The sequence below is a fragment of the Pristis pectinata genome, chromosome 3 (genome assembly GCF_009764475.1).
Source record: "Pristis pectinata isolate sPriPec2 chromosome 3, sPriPec2.1.pri, whole genome shotgun sequence".
Taxonomy (NCBI): Eukaryota; Metazoa; Chordata; class Chondrichthyes; order Rhinopristiformes; family Pristidae; genus Pristis; species Pristis pectinata.
Genome location: NC_067407.1, coordinates 90477733 through 90496060, shown reverse-complemented (window position 1 = coordinate 90496060; position 18328 = coordinate 90477733). Strand labels below are relative to the sequence as shown.

The window sequence follows — 18328 nt, the reverse complement described above, 5'->3', positions numbered from 1 at the left end:
TCCTGTCTAAATGTGTTTTAAACATTGTAATTGTACCTGTTCTATATACCCACCACCCTCTGTGTGAAAAATCTTAGCCCTCAGGTCCCCTTTAAATCTTTCCCCTCTCACCTTAAACCTGAGCTCTCTAATTTTATACTCCCCTACTCTGGGGGTTGGGGAGGGGGCGAAAGAGACTTGTGACTGTTCACTTTATCTGTGCCCCTCATGATTTTGTATACCTTTATAAGGTCACCCCTCAACCTTCTACATTCCAGGGAAAAAAATGTCTTAACTGGGTGACCCCTTATTTTAAAGGTATTCCCCTTGGCTCTGGAGTACTCCATGTGACAAGACATCCTCTTAGACTCTTAACAATCTGCTGGAGGAACTCAGCAGGTCGAGCAGCATCTGTGGGAGGCTTTTTGGGTCAAAACCCTGCATCAGGACCCAAAACGACGACAATTCCTTTCCTCCCACAGATGCTGCTTGACCCACTGAGTTCCTCCAGCAGATTGTCTGTTGCTCCAGATTCCAGCATCTGCAATCTCTTGTGTCTCTCAGCATTTAAGGCATCAAGCCTCCTCAGAATCTTGTATGTTTAAATAAGATCACATCTTATTCATCTAAACTCTCAGGAATATCAGCCCAAACTGTTCAATCTTATAAGCCCCTTCATCATAAGAGCCATTTCTGAATTGCCTCAATACAAGTGTATACCTCAAATTAGGGGATCAAACTATATGCAGTACTTGAAGTATGGTCTCACCAATGACCTGTCAAAAGACTTCCCTATCTTTTAAAAAAAAATCCACTTTGCAATGAAGACCAGCATTTCATTTGCCTTCCTAATTACTTGCTGCTCATGCTGTCAGAGCATTTCTCAACTGTTTCTAAAGGTGTGAGATAGCTGAAGTAATTTAAAGACAGTTGAAATAGATGTGTTTAATTTTAAAATAAAATTATTAAATAAAAATTTAAAGTAGCAACTTTATTTAAAAGACATTTAACTAATGTATGTTTTTAGTTGATTCACCTTCACCTAACACCTTTTTCATCCGAGTTGGTGACCCCATCCAATTGTATGGGCTGTACTAGATTTGCCAGTCACGGCTGCTATAAAAGCAAGCCTTATACTAAGTTCATTTGGGATCCACTCCTGGACTCCACTGAGTTCAGTCACAGGGCAGAAGGTGAGATGCATTGGCATCTGATTTAGTGTATTCTGTACTTCTGTGCTGCAAAGGTGCAGAAGTCAGACTGGAAGAGATGCATGAAAAATGGAAGTGTAAGAATAAAGAAACAGCCGCAATTTTCTTTTGTTGAAATGGGATTTATAATCACTTTTAAAAAGTGTTACTATTTTTCTGAGGAATATGAAATAGTTTGGAATTATATAATCGCCCTTGAAGAAAATCAACAATGAAACATCCTGGCCAAAATAGACTTGTGGGTTATGAATATCTATCTTGCCATCTCATTATAGTTCCTTTAATTCTGTTCAAGGTCTATTCTGTGCAAATGTTTTGAAGCTTTTTGACAAAGATTTATTCTAACAATACTTTTATTATAATAGCAAAGAAACAGTCAATTGATGTCTACAAAAAATATCAGAAGGGAGCTTATTAACACCAAAATAGAAATGTCTATGTAATAAGACCTAAAAATGAAACAGACCCTTTGTGATCACCCTTTTCAAAGAAAAAATGAACTTAATTCTTCGTCATTAGTTGTAAATCGCAAGTTGGAAATGATTGAATTCTGATGTCAACCTTCATAGTTCACCAGAAAATCGGATTGACCTGACGTACTCTATACTTTCCATCAAATGGATTCTACTGTTAACGAAAACAGCTCCATTTGTTAGCAAAAGAATGAATGCAGGGTGTGAAATTAAAAAGTGGAAACTTGTTTAAACTAAACCATACCTTTCTCAGGTAATGTAATTTAGGGAAGGAAATCTACAGTTCTTACCCAAAATATCCGAGTGTGACTTCAGTCCCACATCAATAGTAATGACTCCTAACATGTCACTAACTTGTAAGAAATTATCATCGGGAAGAAATCAGATTGGGTGGTTTTATGTGCACTGGCCAGGTTCTTGAGCATCCTTAAAGCTGACTTACTTCTTAGCAAGCAGGCATGAATGACTCTGCACCAATTTTCCATGTGTTTTTCTGTAAAACTTATCCTGACTCTTTTAAATAGAACATCCTCACTTATCCACATAATTGCATCGATCAGTTGCCATTAGTTTTAACTGTGCAAGTGCACTGCCTTCATAACCTACTCGTATTATGACCACTTTCTTTCACGCAGGAGTTGTCGTTAGTTCCTGGTAATTTTTATGAACAAAATAACTACCATTTTCAATTTTGAAAACTTTCACTTTAAACTTTCTAACAACAGAAGTTGACCTCTTACACGATTGCAATTCTTGTCCTTTCAATTTCATCCCATAGTAACTTGCCACAATTGGGGACAGCTTGAAATTTCAAACAAGTAACTCTTGCCTTTGTTTTTTTTCAGGCTAAATGCATACATTGAAGAAGAAGTTCAGCGACGACTAGCAGAAAAGGCAAAATTACAAAAATATCATGAAATGAATGATGCAGCTGGCCTCTCCCTTTCTGTGGAGCAGGTGTGTGTGCTGGTGTCAACTTGAGCAAACTTCTGGAATTTTTAGCACATTCAGCATGTCTGTTTTAAAATGCTGCTACTTTTAATGACTATGAGAAATTTGTTCAAACAAGACTGGCAAGTCAAAGGTTAAACAATCCTTGCACTATTTTTAAACTTTTCCACTAGCTATGTGAGCCATTCTGGGATATCCCTCAACAGAAATCACAGTGCAGAATTGAAACCATGTTTAGCATTGATGCTACACAAATTTTGAATAGGAACTTCTATTCAAATGGAACTACTTTGGTTTGGTCTCTCTCAATGAGAACAAAACATGTTGTAACAGTGAGTTACAATTAAAATAAGATTTTGAGTCTGATTGAACATAAGATGAAGATTATACATTGGCTTTAAAATTAAAATTGAAGACTATATGCCATCCTGCTTCAGTACATTTATACAAAATATTTGTGTGTTTGTTTCCTATTAGCTAATTCACTGAAACGATGAACCAGCATCAGTGTCCTTTCCAAAGCCAACATTTCCAGCCTTGAAACCCTAGTTAAACTTAATTGGCTTCATTGAGCAAGTCAAATAGTTCACATGCCTGACACCAGACTCCTGAAACCAACAATATTCTGAGCTCCATCACAGAAAGAGATTACCAGGCAGAGAGAAGAAAAGATTCAGGAATGTGCACAAAGCCTCCTTGTAAAGAATGTAATATCCCAGTAACTCATGTGAATCCCTGGCCCACATCTTGCCAAGTGCACCTATCTACAGCTGGGTAACCTCTAAGACACTGGGCAGAAAAGACCCTAAATATTGAATGCATTTTGTACTTCTAGGGTTCAGTCATTGAACCTAAGAGTATGCTCCCTTTCCTCTCCTGTCTCTCTCTGTGATTTCCCATTTTTACAAGTAGTAATTAGTCAGCTCATGGGGGTGGCCGCCTTTAAGGTTGGGAGCCCTGTGATCACAGCTGCATGATTAAGTGTCAGCAGCTACACTAAATTGCGAAAGATGTTTTTAAGAAGACAAGTGTATTACATATAAGGCAGCATTTGAAAATATGCCTGCACTGATGTATGAGGATCACAGTCTGTTGGAATGTGCAAAACTGTTTTAGCGTTTTGACTTCAGAGCAAATTAATTTTTGTACCAAAAATATATAATTTCCTTGCACATTTAAAATGAATACTCCTAATTAGTTAATTACTGTCTATTGGCGTTTTAAAAGTATTAATGTAAATATGTCAATAGTTCAAGTGTTAAGGCACCCATTTCCTTAATTGAAAATTACATACAAACATTGATATTGAATACTTACCTGATGGCTGCATATGCTTCATTATTTCACTGTAAAATTACTTTGACTTAGACAAATTAATGCTTCTGTTGACATCATAATCAATTTACTAGGGTAATGATTTACTAACAGAATTGCACATTTTATTTTTATTGCATTAGTGTTGTTGGAAGATAAAATTGTAGTTTGTGTTCTATTTTGCACGTGCTTGGAGACTTGAGCGTAAAATTTATATACACTTTTATTTGTAATGAACTCTTTATCCTCGTAACAAGCTTCATGAGCTGTGCCCCTAGGTTGGATTCTTAATTGAGACAGTAGATCATTAGAGAGATAATGATAGTTACTGAGCTGAAGCAATAATAGTGATCGAAGTTGTCATCAGATGCAAGACTTATTTAGTAGTCTGCAGATCTTGTAAAAAAAATAAATACAATGCAAGATAAAAATGAAACTAATGATATATTTGGCTCTTTCTTTTCAGGAACATGGGAATCTTCAGAATAATATGAACCAGCGCAAGCTGAAATATGAGGTAGTATTCATTCTTTTTATTGCAAATTTCTTTACTACCAATATAACAATTATATACTACAATTTTAGAAAAGTAGCCTTTCAAAATTTTATTAATTGAAATCCAGCAGTTTAATTTACGTTTTGATTTGCAGTAAATGGGGGTTAGGCAATTGACTGTGAAGAAGACCCGTATAACTGGTAAATCCATTTTCTTGTGTCATTCGTAGGTGCCATCATCTGCTGTAAATATGGAATATTAAAAATAGTTATTGGAAAGACAGCTGAAAGATTTTGAAGGCTGGCTTTATAATGAAGATGTCTGTGACAATACCAAAATACTGTCGTCTTACACAAACTACCTTATTAAGAATGAATATTTAAAACTGATTTTATTGTATCCATCAAGGACCCCCATCTTCCGTACTTGCTTTGACACTATTGGTTTGGGTCTGGGCTAGTCCATAGATTTTATAATACTTATTTTCATTATAAGCCAGGTGGCAGAATCCTTTCAGGTGCAGTGAGGGTTGAATTCAAATCGCATAACTTGTTACACCACTAATGATGATAAATTATTTTTTCGCCTGAAACTTAGACAGCACTTGTGGATATTGTTTGACTGAAATCAAATGTAAAAGTTGAATGTCTCAAATTGTATTGTGTATGCAGGCACTCATACATAAGTCTGGCCATGCTTATCTACATTGCCCTTCATTCCTCAACTCTCATTTCAATAATCAAAAGTATACAGCAATGCATAGTTCATTTCCAATGAAAATTTCTTCATGTTATCTATTACAATGTTATGCTTTGTTAATCAGTCAAATAATGATTTTGGGGGAAAAAAATGACTCATTGTCAATTGAATTAAAATTTCATTTTGAACATCTTGGTTGAAAGTATTTCACAATAATATAATTATACAAAAAATAGTTTTTGTATTTTATTATAGTAATTTATCTCAGACTATCCAACAAACCTAGACTAAGATTCGCTACTTCTGTTAAACAATCAGTTAATATTTCAGCCTGAATAGATGCAGTGTAGACAGTTTTCTTGAGTGCAGTCTCATCATTAATTTAGCTGAATAATGCAAATCTTGCCTCCAAATGCCAAAAAATAATTTTTCCCCCATTATTTGAAGAAGCAATGGGACTAATTCAGAAGATTTAAATGGGTAGAGTTATTTAATTTGACCGCTTTGTTTTGAAAGCAGGACTGAAGTATGTGTGAAAGGAACAACATTGCTGTACATCTCATACAATGTTTTCATTAGGCTGAACTAAGATACAGATAATAGAACATAGAAAAGTACAGCACAGGAACAGGCCCTTCGGCCAACAATGTTGTGCCGAACTAATTAAGCTAATGACACCTAATTAAACTAATCCCTTCTGCCTGCACGTGATCCATATCCCTCCATTCTCTGCATGTCTACGTAAGAGCCTCTTAAACGCCTCTATCATATCTGTCTCCATTACCATCCCTGGCAGTGCAATCCAGGCACCCACCACTCTGAAGAGAAAATAAAAACTCACCCTGCTCATCTCCTTACTCCCTCTCACCTTAAATGCATGCCCTCTAGTTTTAGACACCTTGACCCTGGGACAAAGATACTAGCTGTTTATCTATGCCCCTCATAATTTTATAAACTGCTATCAGGTCTCCTCTCAGCCTCTGCCGCTCCAGAAAAAACAACCCTTGTTTGTCCAACCTCTTCTTGTGACACCTGCCTTCTAATCCAGGCATTATCCTGGTAAATCTCTTCTAAACCGTCTCCAAAGCCTCCACATCCGTTCCTATGATGGGGCGACTAGAATTGAATGCAATGCTCCAGATGCAGCCAAACCAGAGTTTCATAAAGCTGCAACATAACATTATAAACTCAATGCCTCGGCTAATAAAGACAAGCATACTATACACCTTCTTTACCACTCCACTACCGTATCTTTTACCATTCTAATATAACTTATTTGAAAAAGTGAGTAGAATTTTGAAAGCAAATAGTTTCCCTCATCTAGGCTTTGTTGAAAACACAAAATTCGAAATCTATCTACAACTTCAATCAATAATAGTCTTCCATTCTCAATACGTGTGAAAGAAATGAGTACATATCTTGAAGAAAGCTATCAACGGGTTTACTTTTTTTTACTTAAATTAATTGGATACATTCAGTCAACTGCAGAGCTCTCAGAAGGTCGTCATACAGGTTACAAAATAGAAGTATCTATTTAGCAGATGTTGCTACTATGCAAGTGTGTAATCATTAATAAAGAAACTACCTTTCTTGAAGAATATATAAATGAAGTAATCTTGAGTTAAAATTTTCCAATTATCATTTATAATCTCAGTCAACTCTGTAGTTTTAATGGCAATAATTTAATCAGGGAATACACTTGAAGTTCTGATGATGAGCAAATGAAGGTTTAGTTTTTGTGAATGAAGGTGAAGATATGGCAAAGTGGTTACCCAAAGGTCTTTGCCAGCTTCAGGCTTGGGCCATCCAAGCACTTCTAAAGTACTTCCAGTATACCTTTCTACAGCCTTGTGCTGGAGGTGAAAATAGATCAGAAATAGAGTAAAACTCTGTTAGTCCAACAGTTGCAGGGGGTTGGGAACCAGAGTGGCAAGGCAGCAAGTGGAGAGGCTGTGGGGAAAGTGGATGTTAAGACAACAAGCAAAGATGGAACTAATGTTCTGAGTTGCATCTATTTCAATGCAAGGAGTATTGCAGGTAAGGCAGATGAACTTAAAGCATGGATCCGTATGTGGAATTATGATGATGTAGCCATTAGTGAGACTGGCTCTCACTAATAGTGAGTTGCCGGAGGGGCAGAGCTGGCAGGTCAATGTTCCAGGGTTCTGTTGAGAGAGGGGAGATATTAAAGGGGAATGGGTAGCATTACACATCAGGGAAAATGTCACGGCAGTGTTCAGAGAGGACATACTGGAGGGCTCGACTACTGAGGCGATGTGGGTGGAACTGAGGAATAAAAAAGGGATGACCACATTAATGGGACTATATTATAGATCTTCTAATAGTCAGTGGGATTTAGAGGGGCAAATTTGTAAACAGATAGACAGTTGTGGGAAATATAAAGTTGTGATAGGAGGTGCTTTTAACTTTCCACATATTGACTGGGATTCCCATACTGTAAAAGGACTGGTTGAGTTAGAGTTTGTCAAATGTGTTCAGGAAAGTTTCCTTCATCAATATGTAGAGGTCTCAACTAGAAGGAGCGTGATACTGCATCTCCTCTTAGGGAATGAGACAGGACAGGTGACAGAAGTGAGTGTAGGGGAACATTTTTGATCTAGTGATTATAATTCCATTAGTTTCAAGATAATTATGGAGAAGGATAGGACTGGTCCTAGGGTAAGATTCTAAACTGAAGGAAGGCCAATTTTGAGGGCATCAGAAGGGATCTGGCAGGCGTGGATTGGGATAGATTGTTTTCTGGCAAAGAGATGCTTGGTAAGTGGGAGGCCTTCAAAAGTGAAATATTGAGAGTACAGAATCTGTATGTTCCTGTCAGAATAAAAGACAAAGCTAACAGGTTTAGGGAACCTTGGTTATCGAGGGATATTGAGGCCCTGGTAAAGAAAAAGGAGGCGCACATCAGATATAGGCATTTAGGATCAAATGAGGCGCTTGAGGAGTATAAGAAATGCAAGAGAACACTAAGGAGAGAAATCAGGAGGGCTAAAAGAGGACATGAGGTTGCTCTGGCAGACAAAGTGAAAGAGAATCCCAAGGGTTTTTACAGCTATATTAAAAGCAAAAGGATAATAAGGGACAAAATTGGTCCTCTTGAAGGTCAGCGTGGCGTCTATGTGAGGAGCCAAAGGAGATGGGGGAGATCGTGAATGAATTTTTTTGCATCTGTATTTACTCGAGAGACAGATGCAGAGTCTATAGAACTGAAGAAAAAAAAGTAGTGAGATCATGGACCATATCCAGATTACAGAAGAGGAGGTGTTTGCTGTCTTGAGGCAAATGAAGGTAGATAAATCCCCAGGGCCTGATGAGGTGTCCCCTTGGACCTTGTGGGAGGCTAATGCAGAAATTGCAGGAGCCCTGGCAAAGATATTTAGAACGAAGATATTAGTCACGAGGTGCCGGGGAACTGGAGGATAGCTAATGTTGTTCTGTTGTTTAAGAAAGGCTCTAAGAATAAACTGGGGAATTACAGGCCGGTAGCCTGACATCAGTCATGGTAAATTATTAATAGGTATTCTGAGGGACAGGATACATAAGTATTTGGATAGACAGAGCCTGATTAGGGATAGTCAACATGGCTTTGTATGTCATAGGTCATGTCTAACCGATCTTATAGAGTTTTTCCAATGAGGTTACCAGGAAGGTTGATCAAGGGAAGGCTGTGGACATTGTCTACGTGGACTTTAGTAAGGCCTTTGACAAAGTCCCGCATGGGAGGCTGGTCCAGAAGGTTAAGTCACTTGGCATTCAGGATGATGTAGTCAATTGGATTCAAAGTTGGCTTAGCGGGAAAAGCTAGAGAGTGGTAGTAGACAGTTGTCTCTGATTGGAGGCCTGTGACTAGTGGTGTGCCGCAGGAATTGGTGCTGGGCCCGTTAATGATTTAGATGATAATGTGGTAAACTGGATCAGCAAATTTGCGGATGACACCAAGATTGGGGGCGTAGTATTCAGCGAGGAAGGCTATCAAAGCTTGCAAAATGATCTGGACCGGCAGGAAAATGGCAGATGAAATTTAATGTGGATAAGTGTGAGGTGATGCATTTTGGGAGGACAAACCAGGGTAAGAGTTGGACAGTGAATGGTAGGGCACTGAGGTGTGTGGTAGAACAAAGGGACCTGGGAATATCGATCCATAATTCCTTGAAAGTGGATTCCTTGAAAAGTAGATAGGGTCGTAAAGAGAGCTTCTGGCACATTGGCCTTCATAAATCAGGGCATTGAATACAGGAGTTGGTATGTTATGATGAAGTTGTATAAGACATTGGTGAGGCCAAACTTAGTGTATTGTGCACAGTTGTAGTCACCTACCAACAGGAAAGATATCAAAAAGCTTGAAAGAGTGCAGAGAAAATTTACACGGACATTGCCGGGACTTGAGAACTTGAGTTATAGGGAAAAATTGAATAGATTAGGACTTTATTCCCTGGAGTGCAGGAGAATAATGGGAGATCTTATAGAGGTATACAAAATTATGAGGGGTACCTGCAGGCTTTTTCCCCGCGAGTTGGGTGAGACTAGACCTAGATGTCATGGGTTTAGGGTGAAAGGTGAAATATTTAAGGGGAATCTGAGGGGGAACTTCTTCACTCAGAGGGTGGTGCGAGTGAGGAATGAGCTGCCAACGGAAGTGGTGGATGCGGGTTCAGTTGTAACATTTAAGAGAAGTTTGGATAGGTACATGGATGAGAGAGGCATGGAGGGCTATGGTCCGAGTGCAGTTAGATGGGACAAGGCAGAAAACCAGGTTGGCATGGACTAGATGGGCCAAAGGGTCTGTTTCTGTGCTGTAGTGCTCTATGACTCTATATTCAGGACTTAAGTAGTGCCAGACTTTCCAAAATATTGGATGTTATTTTAATTCACTTTTTTTCAAAAAGATGTTATACGTTACTGCATTTTCCAGTGAACCCAGTGAGTTTCAAGGGAGCTTGGAAAGCTGTGTGCATTTGACAAAGGTTGCAGCATGAAAGGTCATTTAGCCCATTGTCTCTGTACCAGCTCCATGAGAGCACAATCCAGCTAGCCCTAGTCCCCCAGCATCACTCCATGATTCTACAAATTGTTATACTTTAGTTCTGATTTATGAAGTCATCTGTATAGAATGAAATAAATTAATACAAAATTAAAAGCTGTGGAAGAGGAAGGAGACTTGGGTGTCCATGTACACAAATTACTAGCTGCCAATGTACAGGCCAAAAAAAAAGTAGTAAACCGTTAACATTTTTGATCATTGCCTTTTATATTACAGATTTTGAACAAAAGTGAGAATGTCATGCTCCGGCTGAACAGAACCTTGCCAAAATCCCATCTAATGCATTCAGTTTTGTGCACCTCATTTCAAGTCTTCAAGGAGATGGTGCATGTTTATCAGAATCAGACAGACCAGGGCTTACTTTATATTTCCTTATTGTGGGAGGCTCAAGAAAGTTTAATACAGGTTTTAAAAATTATTAGTAAATTCAATAGAGTAGATACTGAGAAACCATTTCCTCAGGTGAAGCAAGTGAAGAAAAAGCAATAATCGGGAAAAAAAAGAGTGAAATGAAGATTAGTGGAAATCTGTATCACCCACTCTCAATAAATATTGCAAATTATTTTTTTTCAGACAAAAAGCAGATTTTTGTTTGATGAAGATATCAAAGGATATACCACAATGATGAGGAAATGCAACAGAAATATATATCGTCCTCATCAACCACAGAAGCAGTTGAACAGCTAAAAGGACCTTTCTTGTTTCAAAGACAACCTTGGTTTAGACATTCTTCCTGCTTTGTTAGACAAAGAACATGCCATGAGATGGGAAACACTGTTATATTTTTGACTGCATTTTGTTGGAGAAGGTACAATAAGAACGGAATTCAAACACAGAATAAGGCATGCAAGCATAATTTACAGATCATATAATTTGCATACATTAAATCTCTGTTTATCTACTATCTGACTATTTGGAAATCCCAATGGTTCAACAACTGGCTCACTGGATACAATACGCCTTTCATACACCTGGACCCTGGATACCATGCTCCCTTTGAACTCATGGGGCCTTGCTTCCCAAGCTCCCTTGAAATTCACTGGGTTCACTGGAAAATGCATTAATGTGCAACATCTTTTTGAAAAAAATCTCCCAAGCACACCACTTCTACCCCCAGGGTCTAAGGCAGCAGATCCATTGAAATTCAATCATTTGCAGGTTCAACTCTAAGCTTCACACCTTCCTTGCTTAGAAATATACCATTAGTCCTTCTTCATCACTAGGTCTAAAGCCTGGGATGACACCTTCAGAAGGAGTGCGATGGAACAAGGTGACAGCTCATCGGCATCTTCTCAGGCAACTAAGGATGGGAAATAAATTCTGGCTTTGTCAGTGACACTCAGATCCCAAAAAAGGAATAAAAGCACTTTTTCCTCCCTTTCATGTCTACCCTGCTTAATACATTTTAGATTAACTGATGCAAGTGTGGAACTTGTAAGGATCTCTGGATGTTTGCTAAATTATCAGAATCTCTAGACGTTTGCTAATGTTTTGCAGCTCGTCGTGCCATGCTCAAATGCAATTAGGCTGCCAAGAGCCACTGGCATTTGAAAAAGCAATCAATCACTGAGAATCTAGGGATGAAGCTCTGCTCCAGCTCTTAAATTAAAAGGAATTTGAAATAAATTACATTTGCCATATATCAGTTACGCTGGTGTAGTTGTCTGTCAGTTTGTTCTGATTGGTAAGCATTTTAAAGAATACTACTATTTTCAAGCCTCTTGACATCCACCCTATTTTCTGTTTTTTAAAGTTTACAGGCTTGAGAGGTACACAAGGAATATTCTGCACCCAGACCTCCTCTATCTTTCAGACACTTTTCCTTTTATTCCCTACAGTTGAATCTCAATGACTTAAATAATCTGTGATAAGGTTTTGTAAAGCACTGAGAAGTTAGCATTTGTTTTGATAAGTCAGTAATACATTTTGTATTATTTAACAGTATTTCCTCTCCCTTTAGGTAGATGTTTTCAGTCTGATTTGTGCTTTAATATTTTATACAATCACATTTTCTCTTTGATTCAAGATTTCTTGTGATCTTTTGCTTTGGCAGCGCCTCTTTTCTCGATCACTGGAGATTGGTCCAGGTAACCTGAAGGATCCTATTAAAATTAGTATACCCCGTTACGTCTTGCGTGGACAAGGGAAAGATGAGCACTACGAGTTTGAGGTGAAGGTGAGTGTTTGCCTTGTTTCCTTTCTAATGTAGAAATGGAAATTATGGATCATTCATTTCTAAGGTATAAAATCTCCAAGAAGAAAAATTTATTTTCACACAGGAATTGTAATTTCATCAGCCCAGACTTAGTCGGTATTACAATAATTTTATGCAAATCTTTTGGGAGAGGGATATCCATTCATATGAGTAGCTTTTTATTGAACTGCAAATTATATTAATGCAGCCAACATTCAAATACTCTGAAGGTAATTTTAAATTGATAGAGAGCCTTGGATGACAGATATGCAATACCACTACAATTGATGGCACATTTTAATATAAATGACCTGATCTCAAAGGACTGGAATTTCATGTAAATCCAGTGAAACCAGAAATGTGGAATCATATTTTCTGTTTTAAGAGAGGTTAGAGATTCTAACCTGATTAGAACTAATGGCAGAAAGAAAAGAAAACAGAATAGCTCACAGGAATCAGGGGACTCCTGTAATACCATTTTTTATCATGAAGTACCACCATGACACAAAGCCAATCCTGATGCGTCTGGACCATATCGTAAGAAAAGTCAGAAAAAGTTATCAGTAGGGTGTCAGGAGACCTGTTGAACAAAAAAATCATGATGTAAAGGCATTTTTATTGTTTTTTGTAACAGAATGCATTGCTGGCAATTTCTCTTCAAGAATTTATTGGAGTTTTCAACCCCTTGATGCATTTGATGCATTTATTTCCTGTGTGTGTGTTTTACTTTCATTTTCATGCCTCGCAAATTGCAATATTCTGGTTGGAAGAATTCAGGTCAACACTTGCCGGTAAAATTTTTCTGCAAACTATAGAATCAACATGGAAATAAAAATTAGCTGATGTACTCAAACCGAGAAAGCTTTATGCACAGTAACTGCATTTTTTTTCATCAGCACCAATGAGTGAAAATGAGAAAGTAGAGCAGATGTGGGCTTCTGTAGAGACAACAGATTTTCTTTGCTAAAAGTCACAAACCAATTTAGTTTTCTCAGCAATCCAATGATTTCTTGATCATTCTTCCTGGCCTTTTCTATGGTGCAGGGTCAGAGAATGTATTCCTAATGTTTTCTGATGAAGACACTACCAATGAATTATTGCTCTGCCCCTATTGCATTAATGCCCTGTTTAAAATTTTAAAAAAACACCAGCAATTTTGATTTTTTTTTGCACCCATACACTAGCTTTTAGCAATTTGTATACCTGATTGTACGTGTTCTCTGTCCAGTGTTGCCAATCTGTCAACATTAAATGACCCCTACAGCTTTTATGGCAGGCAAAGCTAAACGTAGAGCTGTCACAACTTTCAGAAGCAGGGCATCCTCAGTGTGTTGTTGGAGGCCCAGTCAAGCCTAAGGCCATGCTGCTTAGTCTAAATTACCTAGCAATGAAGAGTATCATTTTATTGAAGTAATGGAAGCTTGCCAGCACCCATGGAACCAAATCATATAATATCATTGATCTGGATCATCTGATTAAAATCTGCAGTTGTGCTTGTAACTGCTGGGATTTACCTATGTAGTGGACAGAAGTTCAAGACTCTCTCGTGTTGGTGGAAGTCCACTGCTTCTGCTTGGTCTGGGTCAGTGTTCTACCATTGGTCATTAGTATGGGTGTTCAACTTCCACAGGATTCAGAGTGCTTAAGCTGGAAAATCATAGAATCATAGATAATAGAATCATAGAACAGTACAGCACAATACAGGCCCTTCAGCCCACAATGTTGTGCCGACCTTTAAACCTCACCTAAGACTATCTAACCCCTTCCTCCCACATATCCCTCTATTTTAAATTCCTCCTTATGCTTATCTAGCAATCTCTTGAATTTGTCCAATGTACCTGCCTCCACCACCACCCCAGGCAGCGCATTCCATGCCCCAACCACTCTCTGGGTAAAAAAACCTTCCTCTGATATCTCCCTTGAACTTCCCACCCATTACCTTAAAGCCATGCCCTCTTGTATTCAGCATTGGTGCCCTGGGAGAGAGGCGCTGGCTGTCTATCTATCCCTCTTAATCTGACCAATAATTCCAGCTCAGGGGTACATTGATTTCATTTAGAAGAAATGACTGCATGCAGAAGCTTAAATACAAGGCAATTTCCCTTTTGTTAAAAAAATAATTAATTTGATTTAAATATTTTTTAGAAATGCAACACAAAGAAACTTCTTTTATAGACAGCTTTTTTAAATTGTGTTTTGTAGTTTTTGTATATATTTGAATAAAAAAGTCAGACACATTCTCAGACGTTCAATCCCTATGATAAGTTTGATGGACAGTAGGGTTTAACTAGGAAAACCACTCTGGGAGTGGGAGTGATGTTGCCAGTATTGATTGTAAAGGCAAAGTACTGGTCCTCTCTGATCAGCTGGGAACTGGCTTCTCAAATTGAAGACTGCACCCATGGTACACTTCATGCAACTGTAGATTTTCAGGGCTGGATACCTGCAAGCATCAGCAGCTTATTAATCAGTGCAAAACAATCAGAATTTATGTTAATGTATTAGTATATATTAATTGATGGGAGATGACCATTGCTGGTAAGACTGGTGTTAATTACCCATCTCTAATTTCACCTGGATTGAAGAGGTAGTCAGCTACGTTGGTGGGGTCTGGAATTATTAATGGACCAGATCAGGTAAGCAAGCTAGTTCCTTCCCCAATGGGCATTACTGAACCAGCTGGGCAATGTAGTTACCATTACCAGGTCGAGGTTTTTTTTAAGTCCATATTTATTTGGGGGGTTTTAGTTCCTTGGCAGCCATGGTGCAATTCAAGGTAATGTCTCTAGAGATTGCTGGCTTTTGGTCCAAGAACTTAACCACTATATCACCATACTTGGGCTTTGACCAATCTAAGGTGTTAATTTGTTTTACCCATTCCTCAGTAGCTGTCATACAATTATTCATTGCAATGCATTTCACATAAGAAGATAATCAAAATAGGCAAGGCCAAATAAATGTGTTGGCATAAAGGAATTCTGCAATGTTCCTTTGTATAACCGATTTTGTCAGAGTGTAATTGAAAATCATTTTTGTGTGTATTGGGGCTGTTCAGTCAAATGATTTTATTCTGCAGGAATAAATAATTTGTGTTCTGTTAGATAACCATTTTGGATGAAACTTGGACAGTGTTTCGACGTTACAGCCGGTTTAGAGAACTGCACAGAACAATGAAGATGAAATATCCAGAGGTAAGCCACAGTTTTAAAATTTGAGAATATCTAATTGTTTAACATAATAGTGAGGTACAAATTTCACACTTCCGATATGGCTAAGTAATAATGGATGCAAGGGACGGACGCAAAATTATGCCATGCTTGGTGCAGGTGGGGTGGGGGTGCAGGGGCAGGCAGGGGGACATTGGATCAAACTCGGTCTGGGTCAATGTAGTTGTTTCTCATATATCCTGAAATTGTCATGAGACGCTGCTTGGAATTTCGAGTCTTTCCACAATGATTTGCCTCCTTTTCTTCGTATACCACATTGGATTTGAGAGCAATAGTTCCTTTTAAGCATTTGTTACTGCTAATTAACAAATAATTTGCATCTATTTAAAAAATGTGATAACTGCTTTATTCTGTGTTTGAAATATGGTACTGCCATTGTTTTAAAAGCTTTTTTTTAAATGCACAATTAATGACATGCACTGAGTTGTAGCAAACAAAACAGCTTGCTAATTAAGTTTCTTTATTTCTGAAGACTTTATAGTGCCTGATGTTCCTTTACCGTAGTCATGTACTAATGCTTTCATTGTATCGTTTGCTTGCATCCCACAATTGCCATTCAAACCCAAGGAGATCTTTTCTTTAGGCAGCAATGAAAAAGCATTTATATTAGCCTTGTGGAAATCCCAAGTTTAATTTATTGCTATAGTTTTTTCAGTAAGGCTGATTTTGAAATGTATGGCCTCTGACCTGCTCCCATTTTCTTGCTGTAACATAACACTTGCACTGCCAGAGCAGGTACGGCACCAAGAAAATCTCGGACTGATGTCAGAAACTGACTATTAGCTATCAGAATTTATGGTAATTCTCATTTCATCTGTTGTCTGAATGTTTGTTCTTGATATATAGAATATAAATTATAATGGGAAAGGTGAGGAGAGAAACAGCAATAACATAAGTAGGAAGACGAGGTGAGGGAAGAATATGGATAATTTTATTGCATAGCAATAGCAAGGGACATTAAGTCTGTGAACATAACCCAGATTTCAGCAGAGTTAACACTGTTTGAATAGCTATCAAATTATATCAATTCAACTCCAGATTTAATTTCATTCCAAAATTCCAGGAAATTTCTTGGCACTGATGATTCACAACAAACGTCAGCATCACCTTTAATCTCTCTATCATCTATATTGCTTCAATAAAAAGTGACTGTTTTAAAAACAAAAGTTCTTTAAACTATAATAATTCTTGCTAGTTTTTTTTATATTGCAAGTAGTTTTCATTCCATCTGAATGATGAGGAGAGGGTAGGGTGGGCAGAACAGAACATTGAGACCACAGGAATACAAAGGGCATGCTATTTTGTAACTCCACGTAGTTCATCTTTCGCTATAGTGTGTTTAATTGTAACCAAGTGTCTAATCCTACTCGGTTTCAACATTGTGAATCAATGATATATCTTTTTCCTCACGTGAGACATCACCAGCTGGATGTGACTTTTTACGTCAAGTTAATTTCCCACATGTTTCATCATTTACTTGAAACTTGAGAGATTTGTTGGTGGCCTTACAACCACCATCCCCACAGCCCCACAGCTCCATTATTGTCAGTGATGTGGAACCATTTGTCTCTGCTTTTTACATTTAAATTAATCCTTTTAAAATGTTAACATTCCTCGGTTGACTGATCAGTGTGGGTGCACAGTGCGCGATTCACATGGAGAGCACTAATTAACTTACTGAATTGTATTCATTAATTAATGTAAATGATTTGGCAACATTTTACAATGTTAATAGTGTGCCCTCTGTTGATCTAACAATTTTGCAGGATGAGCAAAATTTCTGCTATGAAAAGTTAGGTGACCTGAGCTGGCAAAGGAAAATGTCTGGGCCCATTTTGCAGGGTCAGCCGATTTGAATTACTAGCATAGACTACTGGCACAGATTTGACTTTGAACTGGCAGCAACTTTAATGGGGAGATGTACACATTCTGATGAGCTAATGGTTAAAGGGATGTGCACAATCAATGAAGAGTGCTGTCATAAGTCTCAAGTATTATTTCAGCTTTTAGAGGAGGGAAGGAAGTCAGAAAATCAAAAGCATACCCAGTCTCAAGTCATGAACAAAACCTTTGGGTAACTCCTAGTCTGCCACAGATCTCAACCCCCTGAATGATTTTAGACACAGCAAATGTATTGCTTTATAAATTGAATACACCCTTTCCACAAGAAAGCATTAAATCATGCCTGGTAGAATGAGCAGTCAATATGAACGTTGTCTCCACAGGATGTGAGTAGATATTCAGGAGAAGTTAGTAAACTGCAAGGGATCTGGCAAAGTCACATCACAAAATATGCCTTTTAATCTGTCAGGGTTACTGGTAACACATGCATGGTTTGTTATTACCTTGCACACCCTCTTTAAGCAGAACTTACCTCTAGACATCACTTGCAAAGCAAGGCTTTGTCACACGTGCATTTTGCAGTGAACTTTCTGCATCAAACTATCACTAAAATCTTACTGACATTCAAACTGGATTTCTGACTAGGCATAAAGCAAACATTGTCAACTTTGAAAAATACAGCTGTATGAATACATTTGACGGCTGCCTAATCCGATCTAATGGAAAAGGGGATCGAGAAACAGTTGCAGGATTGATAGGCAGAGGGCACAGATTTAAAGGGATTGGCAAAAGAAATGAGACTTTTTATATATAACAAGAAGCAAAATGATTAGGATTTGGAATGCACCAGTTGATGGGGAAAAGAAAAAAAGATTCAAGAGTA

At 38.0% G+C, this 18328-nt stretch overlaps 1 protein-coding gene across 4 annotated transcripts in view; it reads left to right on the top strand.

The window, feature by feature from the left end:
• kif16ba (kinesin family member 16Ba) overlaps positions 1–18328 on the top strand; it is a 108841-nt gene that overhangs the window by 67716 nt on the left and 22797 nt on the right. For 2 of the 4 annotated variants that reach the window (XM_052012046.1, XM_052012047.1), the window contains 4 exons: positions 2509–2620; positions 4395–4445; positions 12236–12358; positions 15478–15567. In XM_052012046.1, the coding sequence (XP_051868006.1) occupies positions 2509–2620; positions 4395–4445; positions 12236–12358; positions 15478–15567 (376 nt within the window). Of the gene's footprint in view, positions 1–2508; positions 2621–4394; positions 4446–4578; positions 4625–4653; positions 5172–12235; positions 12359–15477; positions 15568–18328 lie in introns of those variants that run through there. The other 2 variants (XM_052012049.1, XM_052012048.1) reach the window with 2 other exon arrangements.